Source organism: Alligator sinensis, unplaced genomic scaffold, assembly GCF_000455745.1.
Source record: "Alligator sinensis unplaced genomic scaffold, ASM45574v1 scaffold222_1, whole genome shotgun sequence".
Lineage (NCBI taxonomy): Eukaryota > Metazoa > Chordata > Crocodylia > Alligatoridae > Alligator > Alligator sinensis.
The window spans coordinates 1,600,322-1,620,506 of record NW_005841912.1 but is presented as its reverse complement, the minus strand read 5'-3'; the positions used below and the strand labels follow the sequence as shown (position 1 = coordinate 1,620,506).

The 20,185-nt window shown below is 43.8% G+C and overlaps 1 protein-coding gene across 1 annotated transcript in view; it reads left to right on the top strand.

Moving 5' to 3' along the window:
• Positions 1-20,185, top strand: part of LOC102376179 (alpha-fetoprotein-like) — a 34,008-nt gene that overhangs the window by 4,057 nt on the left and 9,766 nt on the right. The window contains exons 3-11 of the mRNA XM_014517513.2: positions 183-243; positions 2,259-2,391; positions 6,479-6,681; positions 7,550-7,697; positions 11,518-11,615; positions 12,830-12,959; positions 14,569-14,783; positions 18,296-18,428; positions 19,263-19,360. Of these exons, the coding sequence (XP_014372999.1) occupies positions 183-243; positions 2,259-2,391; positions 6,479-6,681; positions 7,550-7,697; positions 11,518-11,615; positions 12,830-12,959; positions 14,569-14,783; positions 18,296-18,428; positions 19,263-19,360 (1,219 nt within the window). The remainder of the gene's footprint in view (positions 1-182; positions 244-2,258; positions 2,392-6,478; positions 6,682-7,549; positions 7,698-11,517; positions 11,616-12,829; positions 12,960-14,568; positions 14,784-18,295; positions 18,429-19,262; positions 19,361-20,185) is intronic.

Genomic DNA, 20,185 nt, shown 5'->3' with positions numbered 1-20,185 from the left:
AAGAGTGTGGGACTTGTCTAAGGCCACAAAGGATATCTGTGACAGAATAGGCTTAAAAATCTCATCTCCAAAGTCCAAGGCCACTGCCCTGCCCACTTTCTTTCCTTTCTTATGGAATTATGTATTTTATGAAGCACTCATAATAAGTCTTTGAGTCACCAAAAGTTTTATTTTCTTTTCAGGGGAAAAAAACATTATCCGTGAACGTTTTGCTGAGCTAGGAGAACAAAATTTTAGAGCCATGTAAGTCTTATCTAGAAAAATCTACTTAAAAAGTTGCTGGCAATAATCCTTATTCTGGGTTTCTATCTGATTAAAAAATAAAAATACAAGTATTAGACAGATGCTGGAAAAATATAGACAGTATGAAAGCTGATATTTACAAAAATGAAATAAATCAGAGGTGAATGTCAGAAGGTTGCCAGCAAGTTACTGTTCCTCTTGGTGCTACTGCTGGTGGTATATTTCACACAGCACCCGTTGCTTGGGGGTGGGTCTTAAAAGCTTAGTTTATTCTGCAGAGAATAGTCTCCCACTGGCAATTCTCTTAGAAATGGAGGAGTCCTGTGGGTGTGCTTCAAGGACCAGAGTGAGTGACTCCAGGGCATGTACTCAGGACCCCACTGTGCTGCCTTTTTACTAGGCTTGACTACATATGGAGTGGGAATGAATAGGCAGGGCTTATTTCTTAACTGTTGTTCTTGACTCAACAAGGATTCAGTTGAGACATGGCCAGAGTTAGTTATTCATTGTCTTCACTATTTCATAAACTCCTATCTAGAATCTACTTTCAACTGCATTACAAAAAAGAGACCCAGAGTTTTGATAGAAAAGCATATTTCCATCTGGTAGAAAACAGAAAAGTATGGAGGCAAGCCAAGACCAAAACAGATAAAAGGAAGTTGAGTTTACTGTAGCAATTCAGCACAAATAAAGTGCTATTGTGGAGGTACATTACATTGTTTTCTAAGGTGGATTGCTCTGCCAATAGTGCAGAAATCCTGCCAATGTTTCTTCCTGGCCATCACTGCAATCCATGGATTTATTTTCCAAAGTTACTGTAGCAAGACTGAAAAAGACCCACCTGCTGAAGACTGTTTTGTTGAGGAGATAATTTTCACCTAAAAGGGAGCAACTTTGCAATGCTAAGGGTACATTTAACACCTGTTAAACTGCTTGAACATGTGGCTACTTGTGTTTTAACTGTACTTAGTAACTGTTAGGTTGAATGTGAAAGAGAAAGCAAGCAAGCAAGCAGTATTAACCGGCATTTTAGTAACCCGCATTTCTAATGACTGGAATTTCTGGCTGGTCAGCCAGATGTACGGGATGAGGGGGGGAAGCTCATACATGGCAGCTGCTGCCACCACCCACCACCCTGTGCTGCTGCCGCTCGGCATCCAGCTGCCCCGCCCCCCTGCTCCGCATCCAGCCAAAACCCCTGCCTCAGGTAACCGGGATTTTGATATATCCACCATGCTGTGTTTCCCACTCATGCTGGTTAACACAGGTTTTACTGTACTATAAAGATGATGTGAGGATAAAGTACACTATCATCTTTATGTGATATCAGGAGTATTGTTGGAAGCTGGTGTATTCCTAACATGAACTACAAGAGTTAATTTGCCTATGCACTGGAGACAGAGGGGATCAGAAATATATATTGTAATACTTTAGCTCTGCCATCAGTTGGTCCAGCAAGACAAATTCATTGAGGTTGGCTTAATGGTACAGGATGAGCAGAACTGCCTCTGAATAGTAAATCAAGTTTTCCTCAAGGGTGTTTGCAGGCCTTTCAAAAGCCAGGTCTACACTAAATAGCTTTTCCTGTGGTGGTTTCTGCCTTCTGGCAGAAGACTCATAATGTAGACAAGGTCAGAAGACTCCTAATGTAGATAGTAGTAAAGCATTTTACTGTCTAATGGAGGATGAAATCCCCTCACAGCTGCTTCTACTGTTTCGATAGATCTTCACCATACTTTGTCATTATCCCATAACAAAATACCACTGCAAGTCTGTTTCCACAGTTGTTTTATCATCTTGGTTGAGTATGTAAGGAGATACGATCCGCTGTTTCATCTCTCAGGTTCCCTGTTAGACCTGTCTCTATACCCCTCCAATTTAACCAGTGCCACCAACATTTTCATCTCTTAAAGTTGTTGTTTGTTTTTTGTTTTGTTTTTTTTGCAGGGGATGGGGTTCATATTTTGTTTTTTTGGTAGCTAGATACATACTGAACCATATGCATCCTGTTGCAGATCCATGGTCATGTTTGCTCAGTATGTGCAGAAAGTCTCTTTTGAAAAAGCAGCTAAAATGGTAGATGATGTCACAGATCTTGCAAAAAGGTGTGTTGCTGATGCCAAAGACCCAAAATGTGCCGAGCCACTGGTAAGCAAAATTAGATTCTTATAGAAGCCAACAGGTTCAAAAGTGCTCTTTTGTGGGAGAGGTGATTAGTGGATGGAGAGGAGTCTTGCTTTTTAGATGTCCAGCTACAGATGCTTGATATCTAGACAGTGAGTGATGCATCTAAATAACACCTACTACCGTTTTAAACGTATCTCAGATAGTCACTGAAAAACTGGGGGACATCCAATTATCAATCAGTTCTGAAAAATCTCAGCCTGTGTTTTAAAAAAAACAAAAAAACCCTTCTTGCAGGAAAGAATGGTACCCAAAAGCAATGTAACTAAATTCAGTAGCTGCCTTTGTATTGAATCAGTACTAGCAAGAAGAAAGACTGCATTTGTTTTTTATGGAGAGATTCAATCTCCAACCCAATCTAGATATAAACTGTGTAACCTCTTCCCATTAGTTACAATTCACCAGATAAAATCCCTGGATCTGAATGTCTCTGAAGCATGGAGTGAGATGAGCTGTGAAACTGAATGTGAATCTGCATATGCAGATGTGAATCTGAATACTGCTGCTGGAACCTATTTAAAAAACTAGGTAGAAGGGAGGGCAGGGAGGCACCATAGAGATTAATTGGTTTAGAGAAACAAAAGCTTTTGTAGGCAACAACCTACTTCGGCAGATGCTTGGAAGGGACTGGCAGAAAAAATATTTGGAGAAGAGGAAATGTATGAGGGAAGGGATGCTGTTAAAAGAGGTAATCGGGAATTTATGACATCAGAGACACGGTCAGATCTAGAAGTGGGTGCAGTGGTACACCCACACACCCCTTTCTGACCATGTGGCAGGAGCAGCAGTCAGGGCCTTTTTTTTAACTCCCAAAGAAAATACAAATGACACCATTCCCCCCATGCTCAGAGACACATCCCCTCCTCTCCCTGTCCCTTCTCATTCCTCCTTACCCTGCCTGCCACTGCTGGTCTCCCTGCTGTCCTGAGAGTGAAGAGAGTTCCTGTTCCACTCCAGCTGGGTTCAGCCCTAGACAGCGGCAGCAGCAGCAGCGGCAGCAGCAGCAACAAGTTTCCCCTCCCTACCCCAAGGTGTTCTTTGCCAGACCAAGAGTATGCACGGGAGAGGGGACCATGCCTGACCACTGCCACTGCCACTGCCCCAGGCTGAGCCCAGCCCCAATGCAGCCTGGCTGGAGCAGCTCTGGAGCTCCCTTTACTGCCTGGGGCAGCAGGGGCAGCAGCAGTGGCAAGCAGAAGAGGGTAATGGGAGGAGAGGGGCAAGCCTCTAAGCACAGAGGGGAAGGGAAAGGGGAATCTTACCCTCTTTGGCTGTGTTCATACATGCAGGCATGTGGGCTAGGGACAGACATTACATATAAGCCAGTTTAAATTATCAGAAACTGGTTTAAACCTGTAACAGAACAGATGTTCAGTGCACATAAACCAGTTTGAAAATGGTTGAAACCAGTTTGAGATAAACCTGGTTGAAGGTAGTATCAGACTTAACTGATTTGGCTCAAACCAGTTTATGCAATGTCTGTCCCAGACCCCTTGCAGGTCCAGACTTCCCCAGCATCCTGACATGCTCTTGGGCTAGGTGAGGCTCTCTGTTCCACAGCAGGGCTGGACCCTCCCCTCTGCTCCCTAGCTGGAGCTCCGCAGAGGCTGCAGGCACAGCAAAGTCTGCCTGGCTTCCCCCTGCCCTACTCTCCCATCACTGCTCATTGCTCAAGCAGGAAATCCCACCCCCTTCCCTCCCATCTCCCACAGCAGGGACCCCAGCCCCATGGACCCTATTGGTCTAGTTAGTGGTATGCTAGCTAATGCAGACATGTGTGTCTCCAGTTTCACCGGGACAGGCAGACAGAACAGTGTTAGTTTAGGGCTATTTGCAGCTAATCAACAGGTCAGCTGGTAAGCTGTTTAAGAAGATTTTGAAGTAATGGAGAGAGGCTATTGCTTTGCTGATTGGGTGATAAACACTGTTATCAGCCCCCTGCTGGCTTGTTCACCTGTTAGTTTCCTGCAGACAGTATAAAGAAGCAGGGAGAGAGATTTAAATGCTCCATATCATCAGCAGATGCATGCACTGCACGTCCCCCTTGCACCAGAGTCCTAGCCGAGGGCTGGGGCCTGGCAACACTCCCGTCCCTTTAGCAGCGAGCGAGGAAAAGGCTAGCATGGTGCAGGCAGACCTCCCTAATCAGAGCATCCTGCCAGGGCCTGGCCATGCCCTGCCTCAGCTCAGCACTGAGCAAGGGAAGGGAGGGCTGCTCTAGTACCCTCTGGCTTCTAGCCAGAGCCACGGAAGGCATGTGCCTAATTTCCTCAGTCCAGAGAGAATGTCTCTCCAGTTACAAACAGGTTCAGCCAGCCAGGTTAGAGTAACCTGCAAGATTTAACCAATTCAGGTTCAGGCTTTTTGAATGTCTGTCCCTAGCTGTGAAGTTTGCAGCACCACAAACCCCACACCTTGCATGTTAAACTGTGCGCCATGTGGCTAATTTGCAGTGATAAAGAGTGGCAAAGTACACAAAAGTACTTTGTGGACAGATGCAGAGATGGACTCTGTATCCATGTGCTGCAGAGCCCCCACAGTGAGGCACATTGTGTGCCAGCCAGCCGCTCCATGGTTGGCTGGGTTGCGGTGTGCCTTGAGAGAGGGGAGCAGGTAGCCCAGGGCTGGCTGTTCCCCCATTTCCATATGCTATTCCCCAACTGGCTGGGGCACAGTGTACTTCAGTGTGGGAGCTGCCAGGTGACTTGCCCTGTGCTCAGGCACCCTGTGCCCCAGCTAGCCCTCCCCACAGCACATAGAGCCCAGCCAGGAGCTGGGAGGATCTGGACATGAGCAGTTTGCCTGAAGTGGAACAATTTGTCCCTCAACAAAGCCCACGTGCAGGGGTGTGTGCTGTGGCACTATATAGTGGCACAAATTTGTGCCACAACTATTTGTGCTGCTGCAAGCACATGCCCCTGCTTGTCTGGATGAGACCTTTGTGGCTTATAAAAGCTGCTGTTCTTGCAGTGTGGTCTGCCTGCCCTGGTGATTGGGGTGATTAGTGGGGAAGGCTGGAAGTGAGGGTGCAGCCAACCCTGCAGCACCAGTTCTTGCTTCTATATCCTGGATCTACCTATGATCAGAGGTGTCAAACAAGTGATCTGTGGATAAATGCTCCAGTTGGGGTACTGACCAGCTGGGAGGAGGGGCGCAGGCTGCCACATAATTCAGGGCTCCTGGGCCCTGACAGGCATGGCCTTTAGCAGTAGAAGGGTGAGTGAGGGAATGACAGGCTGCTCACTTTTCAGGTGCTTGGCATGTTGCCACTGTTACCACTGGCACTGTGGCATTCTGCCCTACCTCCTCTGGCACTGACCTGTGCTGGAGCTGTCACCCCAAACCCATGTCCCATTCCCCATTCCCCATGTCCCATGCTCTATGCTGCAGTTGTCATTGCTACTGCCACTTAGTGTGCCAGGCTGGAGCTGCTGCTGCCAAGCCCTGCCACAGGCTGGAGCCATTGTCACCATCATCCTTATCACCACAGCCACCCCTTGCCCTAAGCTAAATCCAGCCCACAAGGAATCCCTCAGTCTGGATCTGGCTTGTGGCATGGGGTGAGTTTGATCAGCTAAGATAAATGGGGCAGTTAACACCCAGAGGGACAACTGAATAAGCAGCTAGTCTGGGTAATGGGATAAGAATCCAGAGTCCCTGTTGAGACCAAGGTTAATACAGTCCAGTCTGTGGATGATTTTTGGTTCTTCATTTTCACATTGTTACAGGTTTGCCCCTATTTTATAGGGCTGGAAGGGGCAAGTCACCTGGTTTTGAGTGAGCACCAGGTGATACTTATGGGAACTTGCTTAGCAGCAGCTTCACGTTTGTGTGTGAAAATCATCCCACTACTTTAGATGCTTGAGGATGGACTTAGGAGTTAAACATCAAGCAATGATTTTGATAAATCCTGGTCCATGAGCTTAGTGCCCAGTTCAGTTTCCTGCAACCAGTCAATTTATTGCATTAGTGCTCTTTCCACAGAAAGTTTGCAGGAGGGAAACAATTGCAATGCACTGCCTACGATTAATTGTTTTTCTTTTTTCTGCAGACTACCCTTTTCCTGGCTGAAATCTGCCAGGAGGAAGGCCTTACTGGAATTACTGAGTGTTGTGCTAAAGATGACTCTGAAAGAAATGAATGTTTTCTGTCCCATAAAAATGTTACCAAAGGATTCATTCATCCCTTTAAAAATCCAGAACCTGAAAAAGCATGCAGTGATTATGCTGATAACCAAAATTCACTAGTAGGCTAGTAAGTACTTTTATTTATATCAGATGCTAATATACAGTGCTTCTCAGCTTGGGGACAACATACTCCAAATCAGTACAAAAATGACAGTAGAAAATTCTGTAATAGCTTGACCCACATTACAAATTTGAATATTTCTGAATGTTTTAACCAGTTGCAGTTACTATCATTACATCCCATCTCTCTTCCATCATCACTAGTTGTAGTCACTTCTCCTGGGATGTAGGCCTGCTATGCACTGAGCAGTCTGGACTGTGCCAGAATAGCATTTCCACATGTGCTTAAATTTAAGCATGAACATAGCACTATGCTCAAAAGTAAGCACATGCTTTTGGTACTTTGGTAGGTAGGTGCCAGTGTTCAATTTCTTGCAGAACTCAGCCCTTTCATTTCAGTAAAATCTCAGGCCTTAAAGAATTTCTTCACATTTACCTTTTAATAGGTGCGGCTATGACAGACTAACTATATCTCTTCTTGAAAACTAAACAATCCTGGGTCTCGCTAGTATTTGAAGGGAAGAAAACTCAGAAATCTCATGTACAACACATAGGTAGACAGATTAGATACCTTCTTGATTACAGGTTTTTATGTAGGCCAAGGAATTATAGTGACTAGCAAACTATACACACTGAATTGATAGCAAAACTGTTCAATCCAATGACTGCTAATGAAACACATCACTATAAACATTTCCCTGCTATAATAAAAGAAAACAACCACTATTGGTCTGTTAATAGCTGTTCTTATAACAAGTTTCACTGTATACTTGTCAGTGATAGAACCAAGTAAGTGCAAATAACATGGTATAAGCAGGCCCAAACTATGGGATATTCACTCTTAGAATTTAATGCAAACTGCTTTCTTGTTTTAGTTTCATCTATGAAATTTCCAGACGGCATCCCTTCCTCTATGCCCCGACAATCCTTTTCACTGCTTACAATTATGAGAAGATGATGAACAACTGCTGTAGCACTAAAAACAACCCTAATTTTAACCTGACAGAATGCTTTGTAAAGCAGGTATTGTCTTTTAATATGCATGGTTATTTTAGATTTGAATTAATGGCTTCCTATAGCTAGAAAAATTCTAAAGCAGCCTTGAAGACCAGTCACCTAACCCCATATTTTACCCTTGACCAAGGTTCCCTTTAAGGTGTGCATGTGTGTGGCCGCACACAAGTAAAAGGCTGGCTGCGCACAAACTTTTTTAGGCTGCACACCCACTGGGATAGGAGCTGGGCTGCGGTGTGGGACGCTTACAGAAGGTAAGCTCCTCCCCAAGATAAGGTGGAGGCAGGAGCCTGCCGCGGACTGCTCAGGCTCCAGGGAACTGCTCCACTCCCTTGCTTCATCTTGGGGAGCAAGGAGGCACGTGGCATCAAGGCTGGAGAGTGGAGCAGTCCCCTGGAGCTGTCGGAGCCTGCACCAGGCCGCAGTGCCAGCCTCCATCCCTGGCCCTTGTGGCGGGCCAGTAGGGGGTGCTCCTGCGTTGAGCCACCCACCTCACTGCACCCGACCACCTTCCAAGCTCTGAGTGCCTCCCTGGGGGTGCCTCACGTCTGACCGACCCCCTTCCTGGAGCACACCTGCTAGCCTGGGGGTAACACCACCACCACCCAGGGCTCTGGACTTAGTTCTGGCTCTGTGCACTCTGGGAAACACAGGCCTAGTAGCCCTCAAGAGGATTTGATTCACTTCAAGAAGTTGGGATGCTTCCCTCTGTCAGAAGCACAAGTAGTGATCTCTCTTAGTTAGCCAAGCCAAGGGGACTCCAAGGCATAATCTAGACCCATTCCCAATAAGTCTCCCATACTAGGTACAAAGAACTTTATTGGTTACAAGGAGTAGGGTTAGAATAGGGTACAGGGTAGAGCAATATCAGAGAAATCCCATGGAGGAAATGCCCCTGGCTGGGTAGCCTTTGATCACGCATCTGAGTTACTGCAAGCTATATATCTAGTTAGATCTCAGGTAACTTACTTACAAGTATCATCCAGAGGCTGGTGGAGATTCCCTCTGGAGGCAGGCAGCTCCTTAATCATGAGTTTTGAGAGAGAGAGCAAGTTTCAGATGATCCAGCTCTTCTCTCTCTGAGTCTCCCTCATGGCTGCTGCCCCCACCCCCTGGGCAGTCCTTAACTTATATAGTCCTTGTGACCTCATTTACCTGGTCCAATGGAAGCCAGCACCTGTTGGCTGTTAGCCAACCAATTTGAAATACATCACTAGTTGCCAGGCAGACTCTAGCCCACCAGGAAGGAAGCCCCTCACCCAGGTATGTGATACTAGTAACGTAGGCAGAGGGAGCAGGTTTGCTCCCTCCCTCAGGAATTTACTCAGCTCAGGTTACCTAAAAAGATAGGGTAAAGGTGTGTATCCTCTGTTGGGCCCATCCTAATCAAATTGTCACAGAACAGAGGTTTTTTGGGGGAAGAAACAAAGGTGGCGTTCTGCCACAGCCCTGATGCCACATGCCTCCTCGCTCCCCAAGGCAAAGTGGGGGAGTGCAGCGGTGTCAAGGAGCTGGCAGAGCCCATGCCAGGCCCCAGCCCCAAGCCCCCGGGGCCCCAGCCCCAAAGCCCCCCAGCCCCCACTGCCTGCTCCAGGTGAGGAGTGAGGCACTTACCTTCAGTAAGTGTCCCACGTTGCACCAAAACGGCACGGTCGCAAACTGCAGCGGCACACTCATGGACTGAAGTGGCATGCTCAAGGACTGCTACTTTTTAGAGGGAACATTGCCCTTGACCTCCATTTGGATCAGGACTGAAACACACATTTAACTGTTTTCTTTCAATGGGGCCTTAGATTCTTAAATCAAAATGCTTCAGTGCTGAGCACAGGCTGAGGACAAACCTATCAGGAAAAAAAAATAAGTTTATTATGAAAAGAAGGATGTCATTACCAGGGATCCAGGCTTTCCATTTCCTGTGGAAAAACATGGATATTCCCTTTTGAAGCTTGGGGCTGGGAGGAGCAATTGGAGGCAGGGGGCAATGCTTGCATGTGTGCACGCATGCACACTTGGCTGCAATACTACCAGGCAGGGTGGTGGGAGCAGCTCTGGCAGCTGGATACAGGTAAGTCAATGGGAAGGGGGGGACAAGGGGTTGGAGGGCCAGGGCTTGGGGACTGTGTGGGCACAGTACAGGCACATGCACTGGTGACATACCTGGGGGGACATGGGGGTCATGTGCACCCCCACCCCCAAATTTTTGCAATGACAGCAAGGTGCAGGGCAAGGGTCTGCAGCCTGGCTAGACTGGCACCTGGCAGGAATCACCTCAGCGGCCCACATCCACAGTCCACCTCTGTCCTCCCAGCATGGGAGGGCAGAGTAGGGCAGGGCAGCAGCATATCAGGGCAGCTCAGTACCACAAAACAGTTGTGGGGGCAGCTGTAGCTGGACCTGTATCCTGGTGAATGAAGTGGGGAGGGAGAGCTCTGATTTTCCATGTTGAACTCCAAAATATAAAGGTATTTAGAATTTATTTTATTATAATGATTGAGGCACTGGTAGGCTTCCAAATTGTTTTAAAATGGTAAATATATCAATAAAACATTGTGTTCAACGGATACCTACATATATAGTGGTGTTTCATTTTCTTTGCAGAAAAACATGGATTTTTTGATCCCTAGTAAAACCAGGATCCCTAGTTATTACACACTAGATGCTTGAGATTTTCAAAGCAATATAGGGCAGTGGTGCCTGACCTCGTTACCCGGTGAGCCAGAGTGGCAGTGTCCCGCCCATCTGTGGGCTGGATCCAGTCAGTGCTCCCAATCCTGTGCCCGGGCTGACATGGCAGGCACCAACTGGTTGTGTGCAAGCAGGCTATGCAGACCAGCCCCCACACAGCTCTGTAAGGGAAAGGAGCTTGACCTAGCCCTATGGAGAAGGAAGGGGGAGTAGCTAGGCCCCAGCCCGGCCCAGCAGAGGGGGAAGGGGGCATGGCTTGGCCCTGATACAGAAGCAGTGGAGGGGGTAGGGGGGTGCATAGCCCAGCCCTGTGGATGGGGACATAGCATGCATAGCATGGCTCTGGCTGGCTGCACAGGGAATTGGGCTTGAGGATTTGGTAGTGGGGGAGGTGGCCATGCTCCCCAACGGCCAAATTTCTGGACCCGTGGGGAACCCTGGAGGCTAGCTGCAGTGGCTCTGTGGTCTGCATTTGGCCCATGTACTGGAGGTTGAACACTCCATATCTAAGGGGGTTAGAAACATGACTTCCACTAACAGAACTGGGACATTTGTGTCTAAATCTCTCAAGATTGCTTTAAAAATCTCAATCAATATTCTATCTTTTTAACTCTTTCACCCCATGTTTTTCTAAATCAAGTAGGTATCTAATCTGTCCATCTCTGTTGGTCTGTGTATTTATGTAACTCTCCTTACTCTATATTTTTAGTAGGTGACTATTGGTGCACTAAAATGGGTGTTGCTGTTTTACTCATCAGTGAATACCTGCATTTTGACTGGATTAGGGCATGATGCTGCTAGGTGCTGAGAACCTTTGAGAATCTTGGTGTGCCAAAGATGTTAGTGGGAAGCTGTTTCTTGGCAGCAGGCACTCAGCCCTGTAAAAATTAGGTATATCAGTTAATCAAAACAGTCCATCCCTAGTTTAAAAGCACAGAGCAATTTAATAAGAGTCTTTAAAGTGGGCAGAATCTTACAAAACAATAGGAGTGATTAATATGTGCAACTGATATTACTTCTGATTTTGTTAGCTACTTCACAACTAATTAGCCTTTTAGGTGTCTGCTAAAATCTTCTCATTCGGAATTCTACTTTCTTCACTAATTTGATCTCTTTTTAATCATTTTCTTCTCCCTTGTAATAGCAACCAGTTGTGATAAAGCCAGTAAAAGAAGATGGTTCCATGCAGGAACACACATGTGAGATCCTGAAGAAATTTGGAGAAAGAACATTGAAGGCTCTGTGAGTCTCTGACCTGATTATTAAATGAGTAGAGTGGCACCTTATGGACTAACTAATTCAGAGACATATATTTTCATAAGCAACAACTTACTTCAGACTAACATGGCTAACTACCTCTCTTTGATTATTAAGTGTATGACATTTCTGTTGCTTCAAAAGCAGAACAACCATACCAACTGCAGCCCTACAAAAGAGCAGGGAATCATTAGTACTATTGCTTTGAATACTTGTGAACAGTAAGTGTATACTAATTTGCATGTCTATTGTATAATAGAGGATAGAAGTTGATTTTCAGCAAATTGTGTGCGTACCTAAGGACAAAATTGCTTGCGCAAAAACACATGCACCCCTGCACACAACTCTACCATGACTGTACATCCAATCGTAACCATGAAGAAAATTAGGCACATGAATGTATTTGAAACTGTAGGCTTAATTTTCTTAACATCTAGTCATTAACTTTCTGGGAGAAAAACCAGTTTTGACATAATGGCCAAATTCCTGATTAATTTATACCAAGTCAATACCTTTTGGTGACAGTTGCTGTGAGAGTCAATGAAATAGGACTTCACTATTGTGTCATATGTATAATTTCTGAGGTAGTTCTGTACCCTTTTTTTTGCTTGATTCAACCCTGTGTTATTTTAGTTGCATGGTCATACTTAACATTATTAATGAATTAATGTCCGTAGATTTTCAAAGGGACCTAAAAAACTGGGCAGCCAACTCACATTGGGTTGGATTCTGCTTCACCTTCTAGATGCCTATGGACTCAGGTGCCTAAATGTGATTCTTTTCTATCCGATGCCAGTCCCTGAAAACCCAATTATGTATCTACTATTGTAACATAGCCATTTTAGGCTTAAACTAAGTCACAAAAAGCAGAGAGGAGAAGGAAGTCCCAGCCACCTTTTATATTAATAGTATTTCAGGGACATAAACAGGGTGGAATAGCATTGTAATTTGGCATCTAAATCTACTTACACACCTAATGGGTGGAGTAGGATCCAGCCCTTTTAATTTCAGCTAGAGTTGGGCACTGTACTCTGAAAGTCCAACCATTCACTTCCATGGAAATGTTATCAATAATTTCAGAGTAGAAAGAGGCCACTGGTACTGCTGAACACCTCGGAAAATCCCACAGATAATGAACTGCTGCAGATTATAGCTTTGCGTTCTGAGTTTAAAAAAATCCTGCTGTTTGTTCTTTTTAGGACGCTTGCTCTTTTCAGCCAGAAATTTCCTAAGGCTGATTTTGACACCATGATGAAAATGACAACAGACATTGTGGAGATGCAAAAGGAATGTTGTCAAGGAGACATGCTGGATTGTATGCATAACAGGGTAAAAAAATAAAACTCAGCTGAAGATGTTATGATTGAAAAAGCAGATTTCCTGCCTGGCATTTTTCTCCCTTCTGATTTTTGTTGCCTTTTGCTCTCCCAATTGTGAATTTAATTAATCAATCAATCAATCAAGATACATGCAATCTAGGAGTTGGTGGGTTATTCTCATTTGACCCTGACCCTGTTTGAAATAAACAGGAAGCATAGGACAAACATAATCCTGTGGCTGAGGATGATCCAATTGATTCTGGAATTGGGAGAACTGAGTTTAGTTCCTGGGCATGTCACAGATGTCCCATGTAATCTTAGGCAAATCCTTTAGTCTGTCTCTGTGGTTGTTCCCTATCTTCTGCTAGCTCTTTGCATCCATTTTCCCCACTGTTTGGCCGTCTGTCTACTCTTCTGGCCAGGAACTGTCTCCTACTTCAGGTACGTGCAGATGTTATTCTTAGATCAACCTAACTAAGGTTAGGTCCATTTAAATGCTAACCTGTGCAGATGTTCCGGGGGTTTAAAATGGGCCACAAATGGCAGGCCCCATCTAATTTAGTTTACCTGAGTAAACCACCCCCTCCAGATCCTGCCAATCCCCCCCAGACCTGCTAACCCTCTCCCAGGGACCTGTTCATTCACCCCCCACCACTCCAATCCCACTCCAATCCCACCTGCACTGAGTTACTTATACCAGGGGCCCAGCATAGCTATGGTGAGCATCTGCACATGCTGCTCCTGGTCTACAATCATGCAGCTTAAAGAAAGCTGTGTGATCATAGACTGGGTGCCATGATACACACCCTTTGTCATAGAACAGGGGCAGGCAAAATGCGGCCCGTGGGCCAGATCTGGCCCTCCAGGCCATTCTATCTGGCCCACAGGGCCCCTAAAAAAATTTAGAAAATTAATATTTATTTGCTCCTGGCTGCCTGTCATGTGGCCCTTGATGGCTTGGCAAAACTCAGTAAGCAGCTCTTCTCCTGAAATAATTGCCCGCCGCTGTCATAGAGTCATAGAGAAGTAGGGCTGGAAGGGACTTCCAGAGGTCATCTAGTCCTGAGGCAGAACCATCCCCCTCCAAAACACGCCCAATAACCATAATCTTAATTCTACATAAGACTGCCCTCAAACCTGACACAACATAGACCTAACAAGCTAACCTGACACAGGTAAAGCCAGGGAACCAGGGCAGCTGATGTCCTGCTTCTGTAAAATGTTGTCAATATATGCTTGAGAGTCCTGGATAGAGCATCTAGATCAGTGGGATGCAGTGGGTAGAGCACTAAGTTCGAGACTTGGGTCTTGTCTCCAATTCTGCCATGAGCCTACTTTGTGGCTTCAAGCAAGTATATCACTTCCACATGTCAGTTTTCTCTAAAACATGGATAGTACTCTTGACCTTAAAATAATGCCCCCCATAAACAAAGCTTAATATATACAAATGAAATAGTAGGTAAGAGCTATTAACTGTATGTTGACAGAGCCCTGATTTTAGTAAGAGGTAGCTAGTTTCTACTGCATCAAAAACTAGAACAATGAGCTGATTCCTGTATTAGGGATCAAGAAAGAAGGAAATTCATTTAAAAATAACCATTTTTTTTCACTTTTTACAGGCAGAGTTTACATCATACGCATGTTCCCACCAAGACGCCATCTCAAGTAAAATTCAAAACTGCTGTGAAAAGCCTGTGCTTGAAAGAAGCAAATGTATATTTATGTCAGAAAATGATGACAAACCCACAGGCTTGTCACCTCAAGTCAGACAGTTTATAGAGGATCAAGATGTCTGCAAACACTTTGAAGAGAAAAAAGATATCTACTTGGCCGAGTAAGGCAACTGTTAACCTGTTCTTTTCCATCTCTGTCGCATAAGTGCTGTCACTGCAGGCCAAGTCCTCTAATATAGAGGCCTTAGCTGTTCTCCAAATGCTCAGCCTGTGTGTGCTGGGGGAAAGGAAATCAGTGACAGCTATGGTGGTCCCTCTGTCTTACCCATGGGGGGTTAGGGTGTTATGCCTTGTGATTGTGTCAGGGTTGACTGTGTAGTTCTACTAATAGATTAGACCAGTGATTCTCAACCAGGGTATCGGGGAGCTCTGGAGTACCATCTGATCCTTTGAACGGTGCCATGAGATATCAGTTGATAAGGAAGATGTGAGGACATAAGCACATACATCAGGGGTAGGCAACCCCCGCATGAGTGCCGGAGTGTGACATTGCAAAGGCATTTTGCTTGGCATGTGCACTTTGGGGTAGATGGAAGGGAAGAGGCCAAGGCTTTGTCTCTAGTGGGTTATGGAATAGAGAAAATCCCACACAATTTACTGATTCGTTTTGATGCACTGGCTGGGGGAGTAGTTAGCTGATTGCACGATTTCACAATGATTACACACTTAATTTATACAACACAATTTTATTTTAAAACTCTTTGCTACGCATATAACACTGCTTAGCTTTAAGAAACACCACAAACATTAAAAACACAATAATTGCATATATCAGAAACAATGCTCCGAATGCACTTCCTTCCCAAACAATGCTATAAGAATTAGTGTTACAAAAACAACTACAATTACAACTAAAAGTTAAATTTGAATCAATACTGTTATTTTTCATAATATACTTACAATCCTAGAATTCCGAGAAGCCAAATACCAAAATATGGTTTCATTCCTCAGTAGTACGATTTAATGGGTTGGCCTCAGTAGTACGGTTCAATAGGCTGGCCTCAGCAATACGATTCAATGAGCTGGGCTCAGCAGTGATAGGACTACGTCCCCTTCCTTCAGTCCCTTTCGGGCGCTCCGCGGCTTCAGCGTGAACTAAGAGATTCGTGTTCACGGAGAGGCTTGATTAGGCGATCAATCTAATCTGACCTTATACTTGCGATTCTTCCTTCGTTGTTCTGCAAGTGAAGTCACCTCCAAATTGGGACAGTAAGTTACAGGTTTTTATTGAGTGAGCTGCCGTCATTGGGCTCCTCCTACTCAACTTATCATAACTCCCAAATTTGGGCTCAGATCTTACTCAACAGAAATTACCTTTGTTGAGCATTTTTAAATTATTCTTGGGGAGACTTCCGTATCACTGTAAATACTCTTTTCTTAGCAATTTGGTTAAAAGGCCTTAGGCTTTGATGTCTCGGAATTTAGGATATTTACTTTCTTTGTAAAAAACTTCTAAAGGTACAATTTAGATTAAGGTTTTAGGCGAAGTCAGGACATTTCGCACGTAGCTCCAAAACAATGAGCTAGATAAGGAGATAGATCCTATCTTCTTCCTGAAACAGGCTAATGGGCAATCTTTACAAACATTCAAACTATTTCATTCAATATGACAGCTTCACAGCCACAACAAGGATCAGGTCCCTTGTGGATCCCCTGCTGTCCACCCCTGGCATACCAACATCTTACAAGTCAAAGTTGCAGGTGTTTTTGGCACTCTGCCCAAAAATGTGGTCAATCCCTGACATACACTACGTAGATAAAGGCAGTCTCAAACTTGTCCCTGCCTGAATCGCCCAACCCGAATGCAAGGAGGCCAGCACTGTAATATATATATATTCATTTTTTAAAACTGGCTGCCACTCAGCTTATAAAAGATATGGAGGTGTGTCTTGACTCAAGTCCAGTGAAGGGTACCTTGAGCCCAAAGTATTTGAGAACCAGTGGGTTAGACAATGGATTTGTATAGGATGGTTTAGATAAGGATGATCCTGCCTCTACCAGGATTTTGGACTAGATGGACTCTGGAAGTCCCATCCGGCCCTACTTTTATATGATAATGTCCGGTATAGATGTTAACTAGGCTTATTTTATACAGCAACATATTAAGAGTCTAATAATTCAGGTTTTGTGTTTTACAGATTTGCATTTTTTTTAATTCTTGGGCAGCTTTTCTGAATGTCTTAGTAAGCCATTTGTGTGACTGAAACAAAATAAGGCTGGCTGTTCTAGCATAGGTAAATGGGAAATAAAATGTTAGTTTTGGCTCTGAAAAACACTTTTTGGCATATTTAAAAGTTCATGAAGATACAAACATAAATATAAATGTTGAAATAATTCATATTATAGAAAAATGCTGGTTTTGCCTCCTATTTTTTGAGATAAGCAAAATCCCAAACCTCAGAAAGCACTGACTAAGAAGCAGTAGGATAGAAGCAAATGTAGAACACCTGATTCCATGAGGTTTTTACTAGTAGATCAGGGCCAAGGACAAAGCCAAAATCTCAAGATAATCTTATAGAAGTCCAGTGCCTTCTGTTCCAAGCCCCGGCCTAAAATTCAGCCATAAATGGGAACTCAAAGCCCTTGCCTAAATCAAAACCTTCTCTGTATCTGAATGCATTAGGTCCATATCTGCTTTAGTCAAGGACCTACAGTTTTAATCCTACTTCCAACAAGGGTGATGGCAAAAATTTTCACCAATCTCAGCTGAAACAGGATCAGATCACTTGTGTACAGCCAAGAAGTTATTTAGTTCAACATTATGTTTATTGCAGCCAGTATAAGCTGATTACCTCATAAAGCTGTGATGTTTTACACCCTCTAAGAAATGAGTCCGTTGTTGAAAAAAAATAATTGGCATTAAAGGTGATAACCTGGTACAAGGATAAAGCTAAGCTGTATGGGGCTTTTTAACAGCATTTTTACAGCTTGCTGAATATTTTTTTTTAAGAATTTTTTTTACGTGTTTTCATTTAATTGTTTTGGTAAAAAAATCTAAACATTTCTAAGGTTTCAAAAATCAAAATATTTTAATCACACAAAAAACTGAAAAAAATAATAATTTCTTAATGAATAAAATACATTTCCCAATTAGCTCTACTTATTAGCTGATTAACGTACCTACTTAGAATGCCAACCACCTTTCATAAGCAAGCCCAGTCGCTTCACATTTCAAACAATTCTAATATATTCTAATCTTTATTATTGATACTGAAAGGAAATACACGTAGAGTCAGTGGCCAGTTATGAATTACTTGTTAATCCCTTGTTTCCTTAGTAAAAATCGCACATTTTTCACTGTGGCCATCCCTGTAGCCCACTCACTGAAAAAAGCATATTCAAATATTGTTTGCCATAGTGATTAAAAGATTCCTGCGAAGAAAAATACCACATTGTTGTCTGCACCCTTCAATTAGTCTTTCTGAGATGGTCAGCCCCTAGGATCTGAGCTAGACTCACAGGGTGAAATTTTGGTGAATTCTCAGTGTTCCTCAGGAAGTTAAAATAGCATGTCTTGAAGTCTCTGCAGGCTTAATCACCTGTAAATCTTTGAATGCTGTCATTTTATTTTACTTCCTGCATCTCTAATGCTGACATATTTCATATATTACAGGTTTCTCTATGAATATTCCAGAAGACACACCGAGTTCTCCCTTCAAATGCTTTTAAGAATTGGTAAAGGATACCACGGTTTACTGGAAAAGTGCTGCAAAACCAGCTCTCCTCAAGAGTGCTATGGCACAGGGGTGCGTGCCCGTGTGGTCAGTCAAAGGCATGGGTGATGATGATGATCACCAACTAATGCAGTGTGATTCTGCTTGAGGTGTGAGTTGGGAGTAGTTCTACCCTCCAATCTGGGATTAGATGCCATTACTTTTTAGAGAGAGGATATCAGTTGAAATCTGACTTGATGGCCTCCAGTATGCTAATGAAGGAGTTTCATTCTTTTGTGTACTTGGTAGCCATGTTGGTCTGAGACAAGACAACATAAAAAACTAGAACTCTTGGTTCCAAAATAATAGCTTTTATTAGACCAGCTGGGAAATTGCAAGAAAAATGTCCTTTTCTTGTAATTTCCCAGTTGGTCTAATAAAAAGTATCATTTTGGAACCAAGAGTTCTGGTTTTTTGTATGTCTTCATTCTTTTGTTGCATTTACCAATGTGGGGTTACTGGGGAAATTAACTTCCTATATGAGAAATGGGAGAGGGGGCAGTGGTGCAGAGGATGCAACTAGCATTTGGAGAGACTGGAAGAGAGTGTATTCTAACTTCAGAGCTGGCTAACAGTTCAGAGGGGAGTTCTCCGGCTGCAAGGGACTCCTGCTCACTGGAGGCAAAGCAGATGCTCTCCTGGGAAACAGGAAGAAGAAATTTTTGCAAAATTAATTATATTAGAGGTGTAGAGGATGGGCCCTGGTTGCACTCAAAGGATTGAGGTTTCAGAAAGCTGAAGGAATTTTCAGTGTAGGCAGCAGAGATGTGATTAATATGTCAGTTATGGATAGCCAAAGCCACATTGTGATGTAACAGCATTACCTCCTCACATAATAACCCCCTGAATATTCTCCCTTTATTTCAGGAAGAAGAGCTGAGAAAACACATCCAGGAGTCCATAGCACTGTTAAATACCAACTGTGAACAATACAAGAAACTGGGAGATTATGCTTTCCAAAATGAGTATGCTTTTTAAAAACATTTCTTTACCAGATTTTAGTAACAATGGCCAGACCCCAGGTAGTGTAAATCAGTATCATTTCACTGACTTTGAGAGAGAGACTCATTTATACAAATTAAAGATTTGGCTGAATAAATTCAGTGTTAATGTTTGGGTTTTTCTGCTCTCTTTCATGAATTGTACCCTTTTTCTAACTCAGGAAGCATGGGAATAATAAGCATAGTGGAAAACTGCCCCATCTCCAGTTCACAGTACACATTATGTTCTCTGATAGAGGAATGTTTAACTTGCATTCTTTGGTGCATTTTAGGCTATGAGCTCCGACTTAAAAGTCACAGTATGGTACAAAGTATACCGCTTTGCCCTTTGTGGTAGACTCCTCTCTTTTTTTCTCTATGCATTTAACATGCCCTCTAGCAAGGCAAAGATAACAAAGATCTGACTGTGAAACAGAGGGCACCTATACACATGCTCGACATCTGCTCTGATACATGCTAATTAGATAAATGTCTGCTGGTGTATGCTAATTAATGCTCTCTAGCAACCTCCCTGTCACATGTATTTAGCATCTTTGCACTTCAAAGGGGCAGTGGGAACACTTGAACTAAAGCTCAAGTGTCCCCACCATTTTGAAGCACAGGACACTGAATACATGTGATGCTGTGGGTGTTTTAATTAGAGTGGCTCTCAGAGCCTCTCTAATTAATGTGACCCCCCACCCTGGAGCATGTGTATAGATGCTCAGAAAGACCAAAGCCCAGTAAACAGAGCTACATTTTTATCCTTTGTACTGGTCCCTCCTTATCAGGACTTAAGGTTGTTGGTTC